This window comes from Sinocyclocheilus rhinocerous, unplaced genomic scaffold (genome assembly GCF_001515625.1).
Source record: "Sinocyclocheilus rhinocerous isolate Xijiao unplaced genomic scaffold, SAMN03320098_v1.1 scaffold1065, whole genome shotgun sequence".
Taxonomy (NCBI): domain Eukaryota; kingdom Metazoa; phylum Chordata; class Actinopteri; order Cypriniformes; family Cyprinidae; genus Sinocyclocheilus; species Sinocyclocheilus rhinocerous.
This window is the reverse complement of record NW_015628720.1, coordinates 1289539-1305385: the sequence shown is the minus strand read 5'-3', so window position 1 is coordinate 1305385 and position 15847 is coordinate 1289539. Positions and strand designations below refer to the sequence as shown.

At 41.7% G+C, this 15847-nt stretch overlaps 1 protein-coding gene across 2 annotated transcripts in view; it reads left to right on the top strand.

The window, feature by feature from the left end:
- LOC107738346 (copine-7-like) overlaps nt 1-13992 on the top strand; it is a 64923-nt gene extending 50931 nt beyond the window's left edge. For both annotated transcript variants that reach the window (XM_016550092.1, XM_016550091.1), the window contains 4 exons: nt 780-831; nt 3030-3163; nt 10917-11153; nt 12393-13992. In XM_016550092.1, the coding sequence (XP_016405578.1) occupies nt 780-831; nt 3030-3163; nt 10917-11153; nt 12393-12533 (564 nt within the window). In that variant the 3' untranslated portion in view covers nt 12534-13992. The remainder of the gene's footprint in view (nt 1-779; nt 832-3029; nt 3164-10916; nt 11154-12392) is intronic.
- Nucleotides 13993-15847: the final 1855 nt, after the last annotated feature.

Genomic DNA, 15847 nt, shown 5'->3' with positions numbered 1-15847 from the left:
CACACACACACACTCTCTCACACACACACACACACACACATGCACACACACACACATATATATATATATATACATACATTCAATACAATTAAGTGCACTTCTTTTTCAAAAGGGTTGTCTACTAGTATAGAATTTCTAAATGTGGAAGTATCTACCATCTTCTATATTTGGTAGACCAGTCGGATCAGCAAACCACAGTCTCTGGCACAGTGTATCTCAAATATGCAAAGTCATAACTTTATTAGTTTTAATTTTATTTACAGACTCTCATGAAACAACAACCTTTACAGAAAAAGGGCTATTCTTAAAGAATTAAAATAATAACAGCTGCAGTAAACTGTCCTTTTATGCTCTGTTTGTTCAGGCAGATTGCACTGCACTAGCTATGAGCTCTATTTCCTTTTCAAGGAAATATAATAATTATAATTATATTCAGAATGTCTGTGTTAACAAAAGAAAATCAATTGCAATGAAATGTGTGCTACAAAAGTACCAGAGGGGGCCCACAGTGGTTGTTGCTTACAATGGAAAATCTGTAGGGAGGATGCTATTTTGTTTGAGCATCATCATCAGGTCATTTCATGCATAGTGTTGCAGAAAGTATTTTTCTTAGAAACATGCAAATGTTTCACAGCATGATTTATTGCCTTCCTTTAACAGCAGGATTTATGACCTTGAATTAGGTTTTTAACCAGAAAACTGGTGTGTAATAGCATGCTAAACAAGCTGAAGCTGGATAAACAAAGCCTTACTGTGTGTTTTTCTTCTCCAAACTACAGGTGTCTCATGACTTTGCCATCAATTTCAACCCGGAGGATGATGAATGTGAAGGTAAGAGCGACAAGCACTTTGTATGTTAGTAAGTGAGGGAACATCTCATGGGAACGGAACAGAGAAACTCAGTTTTTTTTTAAGCTTTAGTCACAGTTATAGGAAAAGTTCACTCACAAATAAAAGTCTGTCATCATTTACTTTTACCCTCACTGATGTTTTAAACTTTATATGACTTTCTTTCTTCTGTGGAACACAAAAGGAGAAATCTTGAGGAATGGCCACTCTTTTCAAAAAAGCACTATAAACGTTTCCTAAAAGCGATTCCATATGACTTGTGCACCACTTTCTCCTGAAGCCATCTTTGTGTGAAGAACAGATCCAAATATGTTCTATTTACAGAAAATCTCGCCCTTTACTGTCAACATCCATTCAAATATTACGTGCCTTTAAGGCTGAGTCAGGTTTGATGTCAATGTTATGGTGACATCAATGACGCCATCAGTGACGACATCAAACCTGCCGTCACCAGACCAATCAATGCACAGTAAATCTGTCGAAAAGCATAAGTGTAAATGAGATGGCAGGAGAATCTAGTTTAAGCTGTGTTTGGAAGCTGGTAACTGGTTAGTCTACGCTACTCATTTGCTGGTACAAGCTGGTTGACCATCTTGAACTAGCAACAAACCAGTTGGTTATACCAGCTCAAGGTAGTTAAGCTGTTTTTTGGAACATGGTAGTTGTTCGACCAGGTGATTACCTGCCAGCTGCCATGTTTAAAAACACAAACACACCAGTTTAAACTGGATATTTTAGTGGGGTTTAGGCTGTTTTTTAGACTGTAAGTCACACATACTGTATTGTTTCTGAAGATTTATAATGCTCATATTATATTGGAGCTAAACAACTCAGACTCCAGTTACTGTTTTAATATGGAAAAGAGTGAATAGAACATTCTTCAACATTTCTGCTTTTGTGTTTCACAGACGAAGAAAAGTTAGTGACGCTTCTACTTAAAGCCTTTCTATATAATGCATTATAAAAGTTTCTTTTACTGCACTGTGTAATGCCGTTATAATACATTATAATACTTATCTATTCATTGTTTCACCTTTAGAAACTATAATGCATATTGCACATGACAAACAACCAATTTCAGATACAACAAGGAATCTGCAAATATTATTATGCATTTAACTTTGGTTACAATTATTATAATTTTTTTTCATTGTTTTTGAATGCACTGTTTATGTAACGCACCTTATAATTCATTATATGATCATGAATATTTGTAACCACAGTTATAAGACATTGCAATACGTATCTATTCATTGTTACACCTTTAGAAAGTATAATGTGTGATGCACATAACAACCAGTTTCAGATGTAACAAGGAATCTGCTAATATTATTATGCATTTTACTTTGGTTAAAATTATTATTACATTTTTTATTTATATGATGCACCTTATAATTCATTGTATGATCTAGAATATTTGTAACCACAGTTATAATGCATTATAATATACTTATCTATTCATTGTTTCAGCTTTAGAAAATATAATGTTCAATGTACATGACAAACAACCAATTTCAGATGCAACAAGGAATCTGCAAATATTATTATGCTTTTAACTTTGGTTACAATTATTATAAAAGTTTTTGTTTTTGAATGCGCTATTTATGTAATGCACCTCATAATTCATTGTATGATCTGGAATATTTGTAACCAGAGCTATAATACATTATAATACTTATCTATTCATTGTTACACCTTTAGAAAGTATAATGCATAATGCACATGACAAACAACCAAATTCAGATGTAACAAGGAATCTGCAAATATTATTATGCATTTAACTTTGGTTACAATTATTTGTGAAAAGCTATAATGCATTGTAAAATACATTATGAATACCTTTATAATGCATTATACATAAAGGCTTCAAGTAAAGTCATATGGTTTTGGAACAGCATGAGGGTGAGTAAATAATGACCGAATTTAAATTTCTGGGTGAACAGTTCCTTTAACACTCAAAGAGAATGTGTGAAGACTGTGGAAAATCTTGGGCTTGCTTCAGTCCTTTCACGTTTCTGCAGAAGATGGAGAGTTCCAAGTCAGTCTCTTGATCCCAAAATCTGTTGGTTTCGCTGCCAATACTTCAGCACTGCTCTCAGAATCCTTTCGAGACAGAGAGAGAAATACAAATAAGCCTCCAGAACAGAAGTGATAGCCGTGTCCCCTCTCCCTCTGATCAGAGATCCAGGGGGTCGTGGAAGCCTACCAAAACTGCCTGCCCAAGATCCAGCTCTACGGTCCCACTAATGTGGCTCCCATCATCAACAGAATAGCTAAGCTGGCGGCTGGGAAAGAACCCATCAAAGACGCTTCTGTGAGTTGCTTTAAAGTTTCTGTTTATAGCACAGCACTGAAGGGGAAATTCATTAAAAATAAACACAAAGGAATTATGCAATCAGGTAATGGCGGAAACACGGCCACAAAAGGTTTCTGTTGGCTATTTGCATGGGGAAATTCCTCAGTGGATTCTATGTTGTGGAAGATACAGCTGACTATCATGATCTGGTATACTTCACTGAGACTGTACAATGTTTCTCCACCACTGTTATTCATATACTTTAAAATGTAGAAAGTGCATTTTACATCATGTGTCTGGATAAGTGCCAGGTTATAACATACCTAAACGTAACTACTACAACAACAACCTTACTTGCTATCAGTAAGCAGCAAATTAGAGTTTTTTTAGCTATAAATAAAATAAAAAATTTATTATAAATAAATAAATATTTTTTACTATTTGAAATGTAAAAAAAATCTAAATTTTTTTTTTTTAAATCATCAAGACTGTCCACTTCAAAGTTAATATATCTACTGTATATTCAAATGTAGGCAGGGTTTAAATCTGAAACTAAATTATAACCATATTTTAGATGGAACGTCTCGGTTAAAGTGAAGTGATGTGACATGACATGTGGCCAAGTATGGTGACCCATACTCGGAATTAGTGCTCTGCATTTATCCCATCCAAAGTGCACACACACAGCAGTGAACACATACACACACACACACACCGTGAACACACACCCGGAGCAGTGGGCAGCCATTTTTTGCTGCGGCGCCCGGGGAGCAGTTGGGGGTTCGGTGCCTTGCTCAAGGGCACCTCAGTCGTGGTATTGAAGGTGGGAGAGAGCGCTGTACATTCACTCCCCCCACCTACAATCCCTGCCGGTTACGAGTCAGACTCTCTAACCATTAGGCCACGACTTCACCTTTACGTACGTAACCCTCGTTCCCTGATGGAGGGAATGGAGACGTTATGTCGTGATGACATAGGGGGTCCACTTGGGAGCCCCAATCCTCTCTGACTTTAAGAGAAAATGCCAATGAAATTTGGCTAGTGGATTTTGCATACCTGAGCCTGAGTGTATAAATAGGCGATAGGTGCATCCACTCTTCAGGTTTTATGCTTCGAAAACCCTGGCAACCAGCGATGGTTCGAGGTTGTAGCAGGGGGACATAACGTCTCCGTTCCCTCCATCAGGGAACGAGGGTTATGTACGTAACCGAGATGTTCCCTATCTGTCGGTCACTACGAGTTATGTCGTGATGACATAGGGGGTCCATGGAAAGGGCCACAACTTGAACCCCGTCACAACCATGTAGCGCTGCAAATGTTGACAAGCAGCCGCATGTTAGACAAATGCTACGCAAAGGTCGTAACCTTCCCAACGCCCCAGCGCAAATTCGCTGAGCTTGGAGCCCGCAGGGACCAAAAGGTGAGTACATCGCAGCTGGAGATAGCCAAGCCACTGTTCCTATGACAGAAAATGATTTCAACCTTCATGAAAGGTGCTTCACGCCTTTTCTGTTTGTTGTTTACAGCTTGGCAGTAACGAAGGGGAAGTGAGCCTTCCGGAGAAGGGCGCTACAGAGACCACATCCTGCCCGTAGGGAGGTATCATGTGGAGACACTGATATGGACTGACCCAGGCCTGGGGCAGTACTACATATAGAATGGGTCTCTGAGACAGGTCCTACCTAGGATTAGGGAGGAATGGCTGCCAGCAGAGACTGACAGAGTGGTCTGTCAAAGGGAAGACACGGGTTCACAGAGAGGGAAACCTTACCGTGGAAGAATACACATATGGGATCGCCCACAGGGAATCAAGCCATATGGACACCTAGCCCAGTAAAGGGGCTGACCGGAAACCCGGGCAAGTTAACACCGATACTGGGCCTGGTGTCAGACTGCTCCACCCAGTCTGACTGCCAGGGGTGCTGGAGGATACTCAACCAGGTGTTTCAAGGGTGACAGCCTATGCTCCAACCTTTCTTGCAGGAAAGAATGCACTACTCCAATCATTGCTTGCAGGTTCACCACCTGATCGTGAAAGGGCGTGGTGGGAACCTTGGCACGTATCCAGGCCGAGGTCTCAGGACAACGTGAGAGTAGGCCGGCCCAAACACAAGGCACTCTTCACTCACCGAAAATGCTTGGAGGTCCCCGACCCTCTTGATGGAAGTGAGCGCGGTCAGGAGTGCTGTCTTAACAGACAGGAACTAAAGCTCAACTGAGTCCAGCGGCTCAAAGGGATCCCTCTGAAGGCCAGCCAGGACAGTAGAGAGATCACAGGAGGGCACCAGGGGTGGCCTAGGAGGATTTAATCTTCTGGCACCCCTCAGGAACCTAATGATGAGATCGTGCTTTCCCAGGGACCGGCCATCCACTGCATCGTGATGTGTTGTGATAGCAGCCACATACACTTTCAAGGTGGAGGGTGACAGCCTACGCTCCAACCTTTCTTGCAGGAAAGAAAGCACTACTCCAATCATTGCATCTTCGGGGGTCTTCTCGTTGAGAAGTACACCAGTTCACGAACAGACTCCACTTCCGAGCATAGGCTTGCCTCGTCGAGGGAGCTCTAGCCTGAGTGATCGTGTTTACCACCGCCGGTGGCAGATCACTTAAGTCTGCCACGTCCCGTCCAGGAGCCACACATGGAGGTCCCAGAGATCTGGACGCGGGTGCCATATGGTGCCGATCCCCTGAGAAAGGAGGTCCTTCCTCAGAGGGATGCGACAGGGAGGGGCTGTTGCGAGGACCATGAGTTCCAAACACCAGGTCCGGGTGGGCTAGTAAGGCGCAACCAGCAAGACCTGTTCCTCGTCCTCCTTGACCTTGCACAGTGTCTGTGTGAGAAGGCTTACTGGGGGAAACGCATACTTGCATAGAGCCCAAGGCCAGCTGTGTGCCAGTGCATCCGTGCTGAGGGGGGTCTCGGTCAGGGAGTAATACAGCTGGCAGTGGGAGGACTCATGGGAAGCAAACAGGTCTACCTGGGCTTCCCCAAATCAACTCCAGATCAGCCGGATGGGGATAGAGTCGCCATTCTCCGGGGAACGTGAGCTATCATGAGAGCGCATTGGCTGCATGATTGAGCTCCCCCGGAATGTGGACGGTGCACAGCGACTTGAGCCGTGTCTGACTCCAGAGGAGGAGATGACGGGCGAGCTGTGACATGCGACATGATCGTAGACCACCCTGCCGGTTGATGTACGAGACAGCCGCAGTGTTGTCCGTGCGGACCAACACATGCTTGTCCTGTAGCAGTGGCCAGAACTGCCGTAAGGCAAGATGCACTGCCAACAACTCTAGGCAGTTGATGTGCCAAAGCAGTCGAGGCCCCGTCCAGAGCCCCGAGGCTGCCTGTCCATTGCATGTAGTGCCCAAGCCCGTACTGGAGGCATCCGTCGCGACAACGACATGAACAACACACTTGTTCTAAGGGCACCCCAACCTGTAGAAAGGCAAGGTCTGTCCAAGGGCTGAATGAGCGGCGACACGTCGGCGTGATGGTCACGCGGAGTGTACCGCGACGCCATGCCCATCTCAGGACTCGGGAGTGTAACCAGTGCTGAAGTGGTCTCATATGAAGCAATCCGAGTGGCGTGACTGCGGCTGCGGATGCCAAGCCCAACCTGTGAGATGGGAGCGTCAAGAAAACTAATTTTGTCAACATCTTTCATCTCAGCAAGGTTGTGCCAGAGATGGTGCTCTTGGGCCACTAACGTGAACATCGCCTTCCCGAGGGACTGCGCCGTGACTTGTGGCGCCCGGAGGGCAAAGTCAGTCGCCGAGCGCAGCTCCTGCATCAACCCCGGGTCGGTACTACCCTCGTGCATTTGTTTTAGTGCCTTGGCTTGGTGGACCTGCAGGATAGCAGTCAGCTGTCAGCTTACAGGTTTTGGACGGGAGACGAGGACGATTCCTCAAAGTGGCAACGTTTTGCAGGCACAGGTGCACCGCAACCGCTCTTTCCACCTGGGGAATGTCAATGTACCCCCTCGCCGTCGAGGGTAGTGAGGACAGAGGACGCAGACGAGCGGCTTCTGGCCGAAAAAGGGGCCATCCACGACTTCGTCAGCTCCTCATGCACCTCCGGGAAAAAAGGCACCGGCGCACGGTGCGGTTGTGAGCTGCGCCACATGCCAAGAAACCAATCATCCAGCCGCGAGAGGGTTGGACTGGGAGGCGTGCACACCTACCGGTGCTGAGGTGGTCTCATATGAAGCAATCCGAGTGGCGTGACTGCGGCTGCGGATGCCATATGCCCCAGGAGCCTCTGAAAGTGTTTCAGAGATACCACGTTCCTGCCTCTGAAGGAACTCACGCTCGCTGGTGAGCCACGCTGTCATACTCACCGAGTCTAACTCGAGAAAAGAGATCCTCTGCACAGGGGAGAGTTTGCTCTTTTCCCAGTTGACCCGAAGAAACGGCCTGTGTCGAGGAAGAATTGAGACATGAAAGTAAGCGTCCTTCAGGTCGACCGCTGCAAACCAATCCTGGGGCTGTATGCATCTGATGATGCGCTTCTGCGTCAACATCTTGAACGGAAGCTTGTGAAGGGCCCGATTCAAGACTCACAGATCCAGGATTGGCCAAAGGCCACCACCATTCTTGGGCACGATTAAGTAAGGGCTGTAAAACCCTGACTTCATCTTGGCTGGAGGGACAGGCTTGATTGCATCCTTCGCCAGTAGGACAGCAATCTCGTCGCGCAGGACAGGGGCATCTCGGGCTGCCACCGAAGTCTCGAGAATGCTGGGCAAAGTCTTTGACAATGTCGCCGAACAGGCCAACCTGTGAGATGGGAGCGTCAAGAAAACTAATTTTGTCAACATCTTTCATCTCAGCAAGGTTGTGCCAGAGATGGTGCTCTTGGGCCACTAACGTGAACATCGCCTTCCCGAGGGACTGCGCCGTGACTTTTGTCGCCCGGAGGGCAAAGTCAGTCGCCGAGCGCAGCTCCTGCATCAACCCCGGGTCGGTACTACCCTCGTGCATTTGTTTTAGTGCCTTGGCTTGGTGGACCTGCAGGATAGCAGTCAGCTGTCAGCTTACAGGTTTTGGACGGGAGACGAGGACGATTCCTCAAAGTGGCAACGTTTTGCAGGCACAGGTGCACCGCAACCGCTCTTTCCACCTGGGGAATGTCAATGTACCCCCTCGCCGTCGAGGGTAGTGAGGACAGAGGACGCAGACGAGCGGCTTCTGGCCGAAAAAGGGGCCATCCACGACTTCGTCAGCTCCTCATGCACCTCCGGGAAAAAAGGCACCGATGCAGGATGCGGGTGTCGCGGTTGTCCCGAGAAACCAATCATCCAGCCGTGAGGGCTCGGGACTGAGTGGTGTGTTCACCTCCAGCCCGATGCTCACGGCTGCCCGGTCAAGCATGGCTGTCAGCTCCAGGTCTGATTCGGCGGTGGTGACAACACCCGAGGGGGGCGTTGACACTGAAGACAATGATCGTGTCCGTCAACAGAGGACAGGTAACGACCGCAACCAAGAGAGCATGGACGGAACGGCATCTTTAAAAAGACGTGAACCGACCGTGATTTGCTCTTTTAGAGAAACTACTCTTTCAGTTGAAGTGCCCAGGGGAATCGCTGATGACAGGGACACTGTTTGCACCGTAACGCCAACCAGGAACAGCTTCTTCCAGTCAGATGAGTAAAGGGCTTTGTAGAGATCAAGCACTATCATCCACTCGGCTCTGAAGCAAAAATCTGAATTTATACCCGTATGCATGTGGAGTGGCTCAGGTATGCAAAAATTCAACTAGCCAAATTTCATTGGCGTTTTCTCTTCAAAAGTCAGAGAGGATTGGGGCTCCCAAGTGAACCCCCTATGTCGTCATGACATAACTCGTAGTGACCGACAGATAGGGAACTAAAATGTTTTTATTACATAATTTATGTAAAATTAAAAAAAGATGAATAGCTAATGGTAAGAAGGTTCTGCTTGAATCAGATATATAATGATAACAGCATAAGTTCTAGTATAGGTTAATGTTACTCTAAGATTGGATTTCAGAAATGCATGTGCATTTTTCTAAAGTTCAGACTTTAGTCACATTGACTTCGCAGACTCAATATTGTACTGTAATCTTAAATATTTGTTAAAAATATCACTTCATCCTTCTGCTTGTTGGATAATCAGTCTAAAGAATATTCAGTAGAATTCATTATTTGCGCCTTTCTGAATAAGGTGTTCGGCTTCAGTAATATTGCAGGGTTAATTGCATTATGAAAATAGCAGTGATGGTTTCTACCCTTTCCAAATTTGCATTGAAAAGACATGTCTTTGTCCTTTCAAGGCAAGGCAAGGCAAGTTTATTTGTATAGCACATTTCATACACAATGGTAATTCAAAGTGCTTTACATAAAAGAAAAGAAAAAAAAATAATCACAACAATAAAACAAGGAATTTAACTTTAAAATCAATCCTAAAAGTGACTGGAAGCCAGTGTAAGGACCTGAGGACTGGTGTAATATGCTCAGATTTTCTGGTTCTAGTCAGAATTTTGGCAGCAGCGTTCTGGATGAGCTGCTGCTGTCTAATGGTCTTCTTGGGAAGGCTGGTGAGGAGACCATTACAATAGTCCACCCTGCTAGTGATAAAGGCATGAACAAGTTTCTCCAAGTCTTGACTGGAAACAAAACATCTAATTCTTGCAATGTTTTTGAGATGATAGTATGCTGATTTAGTTACTGCTTTGACATGACTACTGAAACTAAGGTCTGTCTCCAGAATCACACCAAGATTCCTGACTTTATTTTCAATGAAATGAATTAATTTCAAAGAAAGGACTTAATTTTATGTGATTTAATGTAAGTATGCATAGTGAAATATGCATGGTGACATGAATTTAGTGTCTGGACTGCAGGTGAAAAGTGAGTTTAAAATGGATTTTGCACTGACATGCTGCTCTTTAAAGTGGTTTAATGATTTTGCCCCTGTCTATTCTTTTGGGTTTTTATCTTCTGTCTATGGTTTTGTTCACATAACCTTTGAAATTTAGGCCCAAATGAAACCGCTTAAAGTTTTTTTTTAGCTGATTATCTCGCGGGCTGTTTTGGTAATTAACACATCTACAATCAATTTAGAGTTCTATTAAGTCCCTTTACATGTCATTTAATGGTCTCCGGTCAAATATTTGCCCTCAAGCTTAGCCATTATCTATGCATTGCTCTATTTCTTTGCTGTCTTCTACACACTATGTCCTTGTGATGATCTTCATTTATTATTTAATCTTACAAAACCCCAAAAGTGATCATTTTTCAGTAAATGAGCTCAGTGAGACCAATGTTCAGAAACCAGGCCATTCATTCAAACTGTAGATATTGCATGTTTAATGTTGACAGGACCTCTGGGATGTTCAGGCCAGTAAATATTGCTAATTTTAGCCCACTGACTGCCTGTTTTAGAAGGGTATCCAATATTCTGTTCATTACTATCTAGACATTTAAAGGAACAGTTCACCAATAAATTAAAATTCAGTTTATTTACTCACTCTCATGTTATTCCAAACCCACATTATGTTATTTTTTCTGTTCAGTAGCATTTTTTGCACCTTTTGGGGGCTTTTTATGCTAAACAAATTGATTTGTACCACTGAAAATGAGAATACAGGTTTAGAACAACATGAGGGTCAGTAAGTAATGACAATTTCCATTAATGGCCATTTTTCCTTGAAAGTGAATGCTTAGTGGATGAAGCTCCAGACATGTTTATAACATTGTATAAATCAGACAATATAACTGATAACAGTCCTTTTCTCTGCCAGCTGTATCATATCCTGCTGATCCTCACAGACGGGGTGGTAACAGACATGGCCGATACACGGGAGGCCATTGTTCGGGCCTCCTACCAACCTATGTCCATCATTATAGTGGGAGTGGGAAACGCCGACTTCACGGACATGCAGATCCTTGATGGGGATGATGGAGTCCTGCGCTCACCCAAAGGGGAACCCGTCTTGAGGGACATCGTCCAGTTTGTGCCCTTCAGAGACTTTAAAACGGTCAGTTTTTCTCAGTTCTTAGTCACTGGGAATTTGAAAATGAAGGTAGATGTTTAATTGTAGATCCCATAGTTCCTGTAAATCTTGTACTTAGAAAGAAGGTATCTGCAGAGTTACGCTTAAGAATTACAAATAAATTATTCTGTTTACTCTGGGGAGAAAACAGGCTTTCATAAACAGTAATAATCTAGAAAATACATAATTCATATAAATTAATATAAAAAAAACAACAGTTAAAAAACAATTAACAATGTTTGCAATTTTCATCCTCACCCTATAAGAAATATGTAGGTAAAGTATAAAAAACGTAATTGAGATAAAGTGAGATAAATTTTATAAGATCACATTTTGAGACATAAACTGAGAATATAATACATTTATATATAACATATAATATAATATAATATAATAAATTATAAATGTGCAAATGTGAGATATAAAGTTATAAATTCTGAAAAATAAAGTCAAGATTACAAGAAATAAAATTGCAATTTTGAGATATTGTCACATTGTGAAATATAAGACAATGTTTCGTTTTTAAAGTTGTATTGCCAGATTTAGTGTAGAGTCACAATTGGGAGATATGAAGTCACTATTATGAGAAAAAAGTTGCAATTATATATATATTTTTTTTAATTAATTTTTTTACTCTGGTGAGGAAACAGGCTTTCATAGGCAGTAAAAATCTAGAAAATACATACGCACAATATTTTAAAAGACATCATTAGTTAAGTGCAGACATGTTGACATTTAGATGCAAGTGACGACTGTCTATCTGAAACAAAAACTAATATATTGTAATACTTTTTATGGCCTTAAAATTTGAAAAGTACTTTTAACACCTTGTAAAAGGAGCCATGGATGCCTTGTATAAATGACATGATTCGTGGGTGAATGAAGCAGGCAGTGAGGCAAATCAGAATATGCCAGTGGTGCATTCGGACAGAAATGGCTCTTAGAGCTTCACAGTTTCTCCATAAGAGCGGTTTGTTCCCTCCACTGATGTACAAAAAAAGAAAAAAAGAGAAATCAATCATTTTAGAGAAGTGAGGATTAAAAATGTGTAAATACTCTCAACAGCCTGCAGCTTGGCTCTCTACCAAACAATTTAACTTACAAACTGTACTTTCCTCATGCCTTTGTTTGAACACAATTTACCATGAATTTGGTTGATTTGCTCTTTTTCCACTGTTAATGTTTCCCCCCTCATGGAGGCCAATAAATGTGTGACTTTTGCAGGCTTCACCAGCTGCACTGGCAAAGTGTGTCCTAGCGGAGGTGCCTAAACAGGTAGTGGAGTACTTCAGTCACAAGGCCATACCGCCGATGAACCCAGTGCTGAATTCAACCCCCAACTCCATCGCCAGCACACCTGAATAACACTCAAACTGAGGTCTGGTCCAGCCCTGTACACCTCCACAGTTTTGAAACAGATGAGAGCTGGGACAGGGCTGCTCTGCAACAACATACTGTATACACTGTCATCCTGACTATGTTTTGTTCATTCGTAAGCTGTTCATACATGACTGACGGTTTGGATCTTGGTGTCTGATCTTGCCCTTGACACCATGACTGCTCTCTCAGAATGCAAACCGGAGTCCTTTTCCCCTCTGCCTCGCGTAAGAGCAAACAATACATTGAATTCCCATCAGGACCAGGCCTTCTGATCCCCGCTGACTCTTTTCAACTTCACAAGGCCACTTCTGCATTCTGCTGTTTTGTATGCCTTTCAGAGCTTTGAAGACTTTGCTCTGCCTGCCTGTGGGCTCTTTTCATTCCTGGACTCCACAAGAACTGGAGCAGAAATGCTGAGAACCATACGATACAATGTAATATGAATAATCAATCTATAGATAATAGCATGTACATTGACTAAAAGAGTATGCTTTGGTTTTGCTGGACACATATGCATAGTTCATTGCAAGATGTAAATGGGTGTGTGAGAATGGTCATCATCTGGCTAGTCGATTAGTCAGGATGACTAGTTTTAAATATTTTAGCGGTGGTGCGTGAATTAGCATGCTGACAGAGCGCTTGTTTGACAGTTTGAACGATGAAACCCTCTTGGATAAGCTGCATCTTCAAATCCATCGCCTTTAAGACACCGGCAACACAGCCATTCACATGCAGACAGGGTGTTTCATGATGTCTTTTAAGCATCTTGCGTCATGAGCATTATTAAGACATCAAATTAAAAGGAGTTGCTTACAGAAAAAGACCTTTTTAAAATGCGTCTTGAGATTCTTGCGGTCTGTTTCATTCTGTTGTGTCTAGCATGAATGCATATTCTGTCAATGACCCCTAACAAACATTAGCGATCATAAAGTGTTGATCAGCCAACAGAAATGATACAGAATTATTAGTTGACTAGTCAGTTGGTTGCATGAGAAAATTGTGAATTCTTTCACATTCTGTCTACAAGTCTGCGCCAATGCGCTGATTCAAATGTAAACTACTTGATTTTATCCCTGTTTAAATGGTTTGTGGAAACACGTGAATATTGCCAAGAGGGAAAAAATGCCACAGGCACTTTGTCAATCATGAGAGAAGTGCTCTAATTAAAAAAGCGAAGTGTGTAATTTCTGCGCCTGTAGCAGAACCAAGAGGATTTCATAAATACTGTAATTCTGTTGTTTTCAAACTGTTTTAAATACACTCTCCCCGTCTGTCATAGTCCTGCCCCAACCTCACTCCACCTGTGTATGGCATGTCTACCCTTGTGAAAAAGAAGTAAACTTAATTGTATTGACAGCCATTGTAGTGTTTAAAAAAAAACTGTACTTGTAGTAAGTATACTTAAAGAGAGTACACTTTACAAAGTTCACTTTGTAATAATTCAACGTTTTAAATAAGTACATTTTAAATCATTATGTTTTAATATTTTTTGCTGTGTTTTAAAGAAGTACACTTATTTTGATGTGTTGACTAACATACTAAAGCACATGTAAAGTACTTGATTATACATTAAGTACATGATTATATTCAATATGATATATATATTATTTTATTATTATGTATAATATATTGCAACTTCATCACAAATGCGTATTCGCAAATATGTTCTTTAAATACTTGATTTACATATTTCGATTACATTAAAGTATAATTTAGTTTACCATAAATGCTTGTCAGTACATTCAGCAATACACTTTAATCATATTTTAAAGACATTAATGAAATGAAATTCAGTTTGCACATATATATTATTTCTGTAATAAGTTATTTTTTAAAAGTATGCTAAAGTGTACTTTTTCTCAAGGGTAGACACACTATATGCAACAAAACAAAGCATTTTAACATCAAAACACACATCAGCTTTAAAGCAACGAGTTTTATTTAGAACTTAAACTAATCTAATGTTTGGGTGGCACTTGCACTATTTACAGCAATGGGAATAAGATACAGACATTTAATTTACTGGTGCATAATGTTGCAGTTTAAGCAGCATTTGCATCAAACAACAAACAATATAGCCATGTCAAATACGGATGGCTGCACAGTTCTACATGCATGACCTCAAATACTAACACTGTAGATGTACAAATAAACACTGATGACTATTTATATATTACACCAGTTGTTAATTGGAAGAACAGCGATAACTTCTAATACACACTTCATAATTCAGTATTGCTTAGCATTAAAATGCCCTGTTATTAAATTATCAACTGAATTGCAACCTTTCATACAATGAGACAGAAATGGTCTCCATGTTATCCAGCATTATGCATCATTTTGTCACAGTTGTTTTAACAAATACATATGACGATGTATTTCATACCGACTTGAGAGTTTAACAGGAAATGTTTATACAATGTATATTTGTATTTTAAGTGCAAGTCAATATTTTCGAGTTATCCATTAACACAGGGTATATATGATGGCATTTTGGGCGTGGAAGGTGTCACATCCCATGATGTGCATCTATGCAAGAGCACAAATGAAAGAGCCTGTACTCTTGCAGCGGCTGCTTTCTCTCCTTCTTTCTGCCCACAGTATTCTGAAGCACAGCGCAAACATGCCCGTATGGCACGACTGCAACATTCTCATTCCACTGTGATATGGTTATGTAAACGAAGGTTGGCAGATCTTAAGTTGCTGATTCTGAAATGGCTTTTGAACTGTACACCTTGCCTGTTCCAATTTCCACAGCGGTCTTGTACATTGCATTTTATTAATAATTCTTTCTTTTCTTCACTTGTCATTGTAATCCATCTCCAAATGGACTGCATTTGCATGTTCAGTGTATCCGGGAGAAGTTTGCTCTCTCTTGTTTGGAGGTGCTATTCTGCCACATACTAGCAGAAAGAGAGGAAAATGTTGAGCATGAGTTTCCTTGGACTATTCATTTGGAATATGGGTCATCATCCTGCTGGTATTTTCTTGCAGCCTAAGGTCATTGCAGATATATTCATACAGGCCTCTGAGTTATTAGGCAACATATTAAGTCTGCTTACAGACAGCCAGCTGCATCCTAAAGCATTATATCAATGAAAAGATTGGCAGATCATGCTGTCCAACAATAAATCTTCATTAAATTGTATTGTTCTCTTTGTCTAAGGCACTGGATCGCAGGGAGCAAAAGGAGTAATTTGAACATATTTTGTCTCATCTATGCTTTAACAATGTGCTTTGATTTGAGCCAGTGACATTACCGGAAGTATCTCTTTCAAAAGCTGTGATTTACTGCATGC